Raw genomic sequence first — 10,114 nt, forward strand, 5'->3', positions numbered from 1 at the left:
TACAGGCAAATTTACCTAAAGTACCTGAAATACCTGAGTTAAGACGCTCTGACCGTATAAACAGGCAGACGGCGGGATGACAAGTTCAGTTTGAGGAGTGCCTAGAAGATAACAGTACTACCAGCTGTCGAAAACGCTCGCTTCATTATATATAGTACATTAACTGACTCAGTTTCAGATACATTTTCCAAAGTGGAATTCATATTATTTGATCTGCAGTTAGGTTTTCAAGATTGTTTGAGATTTTATTTTTTCTACCAGTTTCAGTATTAATGATCTGCCAAACTGTTTTACTAAAATTATCTGTAGATGTTGATACACTTTGATAAAAATTCCAGTTGGAATTTTCATTGGTCGGTAGCCAGGCGGTTAGATGTGGGTGCTTTGTTCACTCACTCGAAGTGACCGCCGTGTTGGTCGGTGGTTCAAGCCCCAGTCTGAACGATCGATTTTCACTTGCTATCGTCCAACCCGTGGTAGGAATCACACGTTAAAAGGTAAGACCTCGTTAATCCTTAGCCCGCACAAGTTTCGACTTCTGAGGGTCGTTCGTAGGGGTGCGATAGCTGGTTACAGGAAAAATTAATTTTTTTAAACAGATTAAAGGTGGGTAACGCTAACCGTTAGAGGGTCAAAAGAAAATTATGTTTCAATCAACAATTCAAGTTATTGAAAAACATTTGAGTACAAAAATATATATTTGCTTAAAATATACAACATACAAAACATTAACACACTTTTATAAATATAGGACAAAAAATTTTAACTCCTACCACAACCAAAAAAATAATACACTTTAAAGTTTCTTTCACCTCTCGATACAAAAAACAGAACTTTTCGTGAGAATGTGTTTTATACAGGAGATTCATTATGAAAGTCACTTCACTATTCTAATAAAAATATTAACTTTCGAATTAACTATTAAATTTTTATATTTTGCACTTAAGTGGTGGTGAATGAATATGGAATTCCTTACTTATTTCCCTATAAAACATCATATAAAGTATAACTTATGGGTATATCTTCACATCATTTTGAAGAAATGTAAAAATCTATCAGATATAACAGTACAAATATGAAAAAATATATCACAAAATTGTCAACCACTAAACTAATAATTTGGAAGTATTACCTGTAGAAGAAATAAACATAGACATATTATCAAAACTATAGCTCTGGTCAGATACTATAAATAATAGAATATTTTCTTATCAATAACTATAAAAATACTGTTAGTGATTAAAATATGTTATGTTGAACAAAAAAAAATTGAATTTTGAAAAAATGGCTTCATATTCACCTTCATAGTAATGAAAATGGAAAAATTGAATACATTATGTTAATCACGAGAAAATAACAAGTTTCTTTAGGACTGTTATTACTATTCTAAATTATTCTTTTTCATAAATACTGCAAAACATGTTGACATGCTTCTCAGGGTATGACTTCTCAAAATGTTGAATTTGTATCTAGGTTATGAATAGCTATTACAGTAATCAATTTGAGTTAGTATATTACTGATGGGTGAAACAAGAATAACTCCTGCATACAAATGTAGGCTTTCACGGCTGGCGTCAGTGTTTTGGTGGGTTTTCAGGTTTTGCCGTGGTCTTTGGTTACAATCTCCAATTGTTTCAACTGCAACTGCGATAGTCATCTTCAGTTTCATCTGACTTTCATTTGATACGTCAAGAAGAGTACTTTGAAGATTACCATGTTACTGAAGATGACTGTTGCAGTCGAAGTGTTTTGAGATTGTAACCAAAGACCACAGCAAAACCCGAAAAACAACCAAAATATAACCCCTGCAGTTTTTTATTATAAAACTTGAAAAAAGTTCAAGGTTTACTGTGAAAATATACTTGGATACTAAGTTTTCTGAATGTTCCTGAGAAAATTTTAGAGATTCGCTGCCAAATAAACTAAATTCAAAGGATATACTCGTCCTGGTATAAAATGTTCGACATTAACTTTCATAATATTAAAAAACTTCGATACTATAATAATAATAATTTTTCATAGTTTGTTAATTGAATTCATCTAACTCAAACAAGTATTAATTACTTGTTTTTCTCTGTTTTACTTGGAATACTTATTGAAGTTTCCTTCAAAAATGAACTTTCTGCAGTCTACTTCTAGCTGAATATTTTTGTTGAATTTATAAAATCAAATTGTCAATGAAATTTTATAGCCTAAAATAGAAAAGTGTTATAATTATTTAAAGATCCTATAAAAATATGAATACGCTGCCTTCACATTGCCTGAATACATAGGTTTCTGGCTAATTCCATATTTCCTCCGGAAAATAGCTCTTCCCAGCTAAATTCCAAACTAAACAAGCTCCCATCAAAAGGCTAAATGTCACTATGGAACACCACCAAATAACCCGCTCAGTTCTAGTCACACTGAGATTCCTCAAAACATTAATTCCTACAAGTAATCCTGCTAGAGCACCTGCAATATGAGCAGCATATCCAATATGTTCATCAATATCTAGGACGTATCGGTTGTAAACAGCTGTTCCAATATCTGTGCCAGCTACTATGATAAAAACAAGCATCTGGGCTATTGGATATGACATCTCTTTCCAGTTCTGAAATACATGAACAGCTAAATGAGATATCTTCAATTCGTTCAGATGAATATATTTAAATAACCAAATTATTTGATTTGAACTTTCACATAGTAGATAGCCAATACCTATTGATTGTTTTCTTTTATTCATATCATTCAAAAACTTCCAACACCTAGTTGTAATATTAAATACCTTCAAAGATAACATATCCAACTATGGCACAAGGTCTGTCTAAAAATTAAGATGAATGTTCAAATTTTGCAAGCCACGTAAATTTGATTAGGGATTTTTAATGTTGGTATACTTGTCTCGAACATATGTTCACAGTTTCAGCTGTATAGCACGTTTGGTTTGTTGGTGAAAGGCAAAAAAGTTACAAGTGTTCCTCGGCGATTTTCTGCTATAGAAATAAAACGAATCAAAGAATTTACAGACCTCGTATATTCATTGTCAAGATGTTCTCTTTACAATTTCAAGGATCAATGCAACAATAGTTAAAAAATAATCAAATAATTCAGAGTCGCAGAGTTTGAAGCTTATTGTGTGGCCTGTTTCACGATTATGTTTGAAGAGGGATGGATCTGATTTGGGGACAACAAGCTCATGTTCGTAAGCTCTGTTGGATACTCATCTGTTGGTTTGGCTGATGTACATCTCACAACATTGCACACCTCGCTTCTGGAAGTCACAATCCCCTTCCCACGACCACCGTATAGAAGTAAACACAAGTAAGTTCACTTTCCGCCATATTTGGGTCAAGATTCTCCATCTCGAATTTTATGCTCAGCCAACCTACAGTGCAACCGATTGAATCTGATGGGTTTACCAAGCGAGCCAAGTTGAGGCATGGAATATTATTACAGAGTGAGTCGTAAGTGGTGGTTTTGTATTTGTGAAAAATTCTTGTCTAGTTTCAAAATGAACAAGTGTCGAGCTTTTTGCAGGGTGTCGGCATTATTTTTTTTTTTTCCAATTGACGAAAAAATTTATGTTTGATGAAATTGAACTTTCCGAATAATATGTCACACAAGTAATGATATAAAATGACAAAACAATCGGAGTTCCACTGGAAATCCACAAAGGAAAATAATTGTTGGATCACATTTTTTGATTTGGCTAGTAGGTATGTATCTGTAGGAAAAATATTACTTCCACTAAAATCTCTGCGAAACCAAAGTATCAATTGTATATTCAAATAACGGTTTTTGGAGCCTACTGCTGCATACTTTTTTACCAATTCATCCACATCAATATTGGATATAAAAAGTATTCTGTTTGAAGCTGTTAGGCAATTATCAAAAATTAGATCAAGAGTTTTATACTTGATAATGGGGTCAAACTTGAAGCCAGTCGTATAAATAAAATCAACTAGTAGTAATTAGACAAAAGTATTTTTATTCATTTCATTAAAGTGATTTTTGAAATTTGATGAATTCAAAACGAACAAAAGTCATCTTGGGCAACTTTAGAACTTGGATAAGGAAACGCAATGTAAACTAGCCCCCAAACTTACTGATTCTCATTCATTCTCAACTAACTTTCAAAGGACGAAGGTTAAATTAGCCACTCAAGTTTTCAGTCATTCGGTAGCTACAGCAATGAACACTTATGCCAGTTTCAATCAAATGCCATCAACAGCAATAGGGACGGCTACATTCATAGAAAAAATGGATAGAGTGTTTGATATTTATAATTCAAATCAATTTGTCGATGTCAAACATTTCAATAAACCTTTTTTGGAACATCAAAACAAATTTATTTTCTGAAAGAAATGAAAATATTTTTCACCAGATTAACTGTAATATCAAAAAAAGGAAAAAAACACGACTGGATAAATAAGATTCATTGATGGGTGGCAGATAACAATTTCGGCATTTCTGAGAAAACCTACATAGTGAAGGACACTCCTACATATTGACGAGGAATATAAATCAGGACTGTGTGGAAAATTATTTTGGTCAACAGAGAATTACTTGTGGAAATACCACTTCCTGACAATATCAGAAATTCTGAAATGTACACATTTTTAAATCGAGACTGAAGCAACTTCTCCTGTCAAAGAACTGCTACAGTATTAATGACTTTTATTTGTAATCCAATACTATATGTGTGTATAGGAAACAATTATTTATTATTATATTTATGTGGTATACATCTGTGAACGTTGTATATATGTGTATGATATATATATATATATATATATATATATATATATATATATATATATATATATATATATTTTACACATTTTTTTATTTATAACTTTGTGACATTATCTATTTCGTATAGTTTTATTTCTTTTCAATATTGTACATTGACGTTTTCCCCTTTTTCATTTGTACTTCTGCTCCTATGGTTATACAAATCAATCTGAGTAAATAAAGAGATTATTATTATTTCAAGGATACAGTGATACAGAAGCCAAACAGTTTGAAAATGTACATATGCCTCCAGATCCATTTTCACAAAGTATCATTCATCTAGAGACAGAATTTCCTCATTTTCATAATTTATGTGCCATATGATTGCACAAAAATCAACATTTCTCACCCTTGTGATAATTTTCCTTAGGATTATTTATTTTCATTGTTCACAAGGGTAAGAATTTACTATACTTTGAAATTTGACGAAAGAAATTTGAAAACAAATGTTAAAAAAATCAAAAACTCAACATTCTGAAAAATCTTCAGAATAGACTAGCATAAGTTTTTGACCTAAATTGTATAATATTACTTTACAAAATATACGTTTATTTCACCACCTTGTCTTATTTTTTATCAATTCCTAAACAGTTCACAATCATATGAGATATTTATTGTGAGCTCCTCGTAGCAATGATGAAGTCAGATCGTGGTCACATATTTTTTGATCGAAGCTCTTGCAGAGGTGCACGATAGCTCTTAGCCCTACTTCCTGTCACATGCCAGCAAAAAATAAAATCTCGACCCGATACATCAAAGATGCTGACCAGGAGTGAATTTAATTGTGTTTCCTTCTATATGGGGCCACTACTGGGGTCCAGATTGGGGTCCTTACAAAGACCAGCAAGTCATACCTGGGGAGTAGGCAGATTGAGACCACGGTGATAAGTCACAAAACCCTAACAGCTTGTCACTACCTGAGTATAGTGATAGCTTCTTGAAAATGGCTTGGAAGCCAAAACGTTGAACTACTATGAAACATCAGAGGCAGTTCAACTCGGACTTCATATTATCAGACTGCTGACCGCGGAAACCTTCCAAACAAACACACGTATAAGTTTCGCTTACCATTATAATGGAGGCAACATGTGCTGTCACCAATGAGTAAACTCCACCACTTGCTCCAGCAAGTTTGACAGTAGGATCAACAACAGATGTTCCTAAGGAACCAGCAAGTACACCAGCCAAATAGACTATTAACACTCGCCACCACTGATGTACCATCTCCAATGGTATTCCAAGCAAAATTTGAACTAATAAGTTGACAACCAAATGGAATGCCCTGAAACAAACAAAATAATACTATTCAAATTTGAGTCTATGTATAGGTATCTCATAAATGGAAGGGGATAGAGAGTATGTTAAATTGTGAGAAAGCTGTCTATTTTTCAAAATTCAATTTTTTGCTGTATCTTTTATTATTTGATAATTATTATTCAAAACAATCTGTGGTCAAACGAAAAAGAAACTAGTTTAAACTTACATATATTATTGATACTTAAGGTAAAAATATCAAAATAACAATATTGTCACATACAATCAAACAAGAGCCATAACATCTAATAAATTTAAATATTAATCACATTTTAAATCACAAGTTTTAATCATAGCTCTCTATGGTTTGAACTTATCAACAAATCAACAAATCAGAAGTTAAAAGTCCAGTGCATTCAGGCATCGGTTTCTGTCTTATAAAATACTCTTAGAGGGGAAACTCGATATTATTAATATACCAGTATTCTGATACATTGTTTTGCTGACATAATTTGAAGATTGGAAAGAAATGTTGAAGGTGTACGTCAAAACATGTATTACAGGGAGTTGCAAAAGGCCATAAATACCCAGGTAAAAATACTTATTGAAAAAACTCTAGCCACAAAAAATTAAAATTTTCAGTCAGAGAGAAATATTAGAAATCTGTTGTAATTGAAATTTTTATTGTACTATTAGAATGTGATCATAAAACGAAACTCGTTCACATGATATTCAACTTTTCTTTGAAATCTTTCATCTTTCCATATTATTGGAAAAACAGTTTTTTGAAACCTATTTATAAAAGTGGATCACGCAATGTCATTAAAAAGTATCAAGCAGTTTGCAATCAATCTGAATTGCCCAAATTATTAGATAGTCCAATAACAAAAAAGCTATCATTGGATTGTAGACATATAATCAAATATTTGATCCAAATATTTAAAAGACTGTCCATTCTGACCTTGCCTTGTATGTATATATATTTAATAACCAGCAACATCAAAAAAGAAAAACATAGTCATGTGAGAGGAAATACTCTACATGAGTATACCACTCGCAATGCAAGTGAAATACGTTCACCGTTTTCCTGTCTAGGCCTAGCATAAAACTCTTTGACATATTTGGGTATCAAGTGTTATAACCAATGCGTAAAATTAATTGGTGAAATAAAAAATTTTGGAGTTTTCAAAGCAACATTCCATGACTTTTTAAATAATCATGCGTTTTATTCTGTAGATGAGTTTTTAAATTTTCCTATCGATAATTCTGATATGTAAATCTATTAACCATGCATTTATGTTATGTGTTTGTTCATGTTATATGTAATTGACTAGTCTGATAAGTTTCAATACTGTACTGCACTGTGTGAAGCTTCATGGATGAATAAAAATTATCTATCTATCTATCTATCATAAATCAAAAACATGGATTCAGTCGTGATAGATCTACCAGTACAAATATGCTCATTTATGAACATTTTATAATAAATGCCTTCAAAAATGGACACCAGGTTGATTCTATTTACACAGATTTTTTCAAAGGCATTCTACTGAGTTAATCACAATCTATTATTGCATAAACTAAACGCTTTGGGTATTCAGGACCCCATTCTGATATAGATTGAAAATTATCTTGTCTGCCGAGTCCAATATGTGAAATATGGTAACTTAATATCTTTCTCAATCACACTTCCATCTGGTGTACCGCAGGGACCTCAGCTAGGACCATTACTTTTCAAACTGTTTGTAAATAACTTGAATGATGTTATTATTTAGAGTGAATTTCTTCTGTTTGCTGTTGATCTGAAGATGTTCAAAGTTATTCATTACTCATCTGATACTGAATCATTATAGTACGATTTATCTAACTTTGTATGCTGGTGGGATATAACCTTACTGCAATCAAATATAGATGTCATAAATTTCCCTTTTTCCATGTCAAAAATCTCATAAATAGTCCATGTAGCATCAAACAATCGAAACTGGAAACAACAAATTCAATCAAAAAATTAGGAATAAATCTTGACCCAAAAATACCATTCAAACCCCATATTGCAAATGTTACTTTTAAAGCACCAAAATGTTAGGTTTCACTCTTAGATCTGCAGAGGAATATCTCTCTTCTTTAAACATCATATATTGTTCCATTTTTTAGATAAATTATCGAATACAATTTGGTGCCCCTCATATAATGAAGATATTGATGTGCTTGTAAGTGTTCAAAACAAGTTTTAAAGGTACTCTGCTAATATAAACTGGGATATCATATTAGTGAATATGACTATAAAAGTATAGTGGACATTCTCAACTTGAATACTCTGGCTCATAGAAGATTAGAATCAGATCTTACACTAATTCACAAAATTATCAATTATTAAATAGACAAATCTTCAAAGTACCCTTTCATCATAACAACTATGGTCAGAATGAGTCTATAGGTAGAATTCTGAGACTTAAAAACACTTACCATGTGGATTTAGAACTTTTCAATGTTTTTTTGGAATCATTTGAAAAGACTGTGATAAGATTGTAATTGATTGGCTTATTTTTGCCTTTTTTAATATTTTTTCCTTACATCTAGCTGATAGTTATAGTACATATATCATATATGTAAATTTTTCAATTATTTTATAAAAATAGAAAATGCCATAATCTCTAGAAGTTTTTGATAATTAGCTGTACAGCATAAAGACATGGATGCTTCCATTAGGAATTAATTAAAAAACTTATCATCTATTTTTAAGGACAAAACACAAGCACTTCAATTTAAGAATATTATATGAACTTGAGTAATCAAAATATATCCACAAAAAATACATTTCGTGTTCAAAATTTCAAAGTTGAAGATGACCATTCTTATAAAAAATTTGTAATCACATACTGACAGTAAGGTGAAAGTTGTTATGGCAAAGTGTCAATAAATTTCTAATATTTTCGAAAATGAAGAAGCGATTTTTGGCATCATTCAATAGAACCCATAAATTGGCAACTTTGAATTTGCATAGCCTTGAATATTTTCAAATCAAAATTCAAATTATAAAACAAAATACTTACCCGATGTGAACAAACATGTAAGTAACATATCTCCAAATTTCTCTTCTACGACGAGGTTCATAAATAAATATAGTTGCACAAGGACCTGATGCACTTTTAGTAGAATTGTACTCAGTAGCTTCGTCAATGCAGAATAATATAATTTGTACTAGAGAAAGGATAACCATGCCAACTGCCGGAGGGTAACACGAATACTCTTCTTCATATAATCCATCAGTTACAGTTCTTGTTGTTGGGTGTTGTTTACGAGGGATGATCCAACTAATATATCTGCAATATATCCATTCAACGTTTAGTTCAATTGTTTAATCAACATTTCAATCGAATTATAAAAGTAATTTCGGTCTAATGATAAGAGTAGTTTCAATTCGTACTTAAAAAGATTGAAACTGTCGACATGAACAAAGCCATTGACAAGGTGTGATCCTTCAATATACAAAGCAAAATGTGCATGTAACATACCAAGCTCTCACCTATTTAAGTAGTGTCCAAAAACATACTGCAAATCAGGATTATTTATCATTTCATAGAATTCCTCAAAGTTCAATTTTCGATCTCCATCAAGATCATGCAGCTCAAGGATTTTCTTCACACAATAAGGAGGTATATCTTCTTCATACTCACGACTTTCAATGATATCATTCAGCTCATTTATGCTAATAAAGCCATCTCTGTTTCTATCATACTTCAAAATAAATTATTAAGGTTATCAGTCAACAATATAAAGTTATACTACCTTATTGAAGATGCTTTTATAAAAATCTTTGGTCTTAAGGGGAATTTGAACAGACATTGTATGTTTATCAGTCTCAACTGTGAATTAGCAGCTTTTTAAAGTGAGTAAGGAAAACTCATTACTTTTTACATTATAGTCAAAACAATGGTATGTTTAGGTTGCTGATTAGACAAAACAAAACTTTCGAAGCAGTTACGTTATCTTCAATTTTAGTTATTTACAGTTAGGAATAATTATCAGTAGGTAAGTTTGTTTTCAATTTGTGTGTCATGTCATTATTAGGTTTGTTCTAGCA

The 10,114-nt window shown here is 31.6% G+C and overlaps 1 protein-coding gene across 1 annotated transcript; it reads right to left on the reverse strand.

The window, feature by feature from the left end:
- Window positions 1–679: 679 nt before the first annotated feature.
- Window positions 680–10,114, reverse strand: LOC111501917 (rhomboid-related protein 2). The gene is made up of 5 exons (XM_023155845.2): window positions 9,820–10,114; window positions 9,557–9,768; window positions 9,084–9,353; window positions 5,845–6,058; window positions 680–2,593 (listed from the first exon to the last, which is right to left on the reverse strand). The coding sequence occupies exons 1-5, from the start codon at window positions 9,874–9,876 to the stop codon at window positions 2,282–2,284; spliced, it is 1,065 nt and encodes a 354-aa protein (XP_023011613.1). The 5' UTR covers window positions 9,877–10,114; the 3' UTR covers window positions 680–2,281.

Source organism: Leptinotarsa decemlineata, unplaced genomic scaffold (assembly GCF_025532065.1).
Source record: "Leptinotarsa decemlineata unplaced genomic scaffold, Ldec_3_MD MMD2_tig00000505_RagTag_RagTag, whole genome shotgun sequence".
Lineage (NCBI taxonomy): Eukaryota > Metazoa > Arthropoda > Insecta > Coleoptera > Chrysomelidae > Leptinotarsa > Leptinotarsa decemlineata.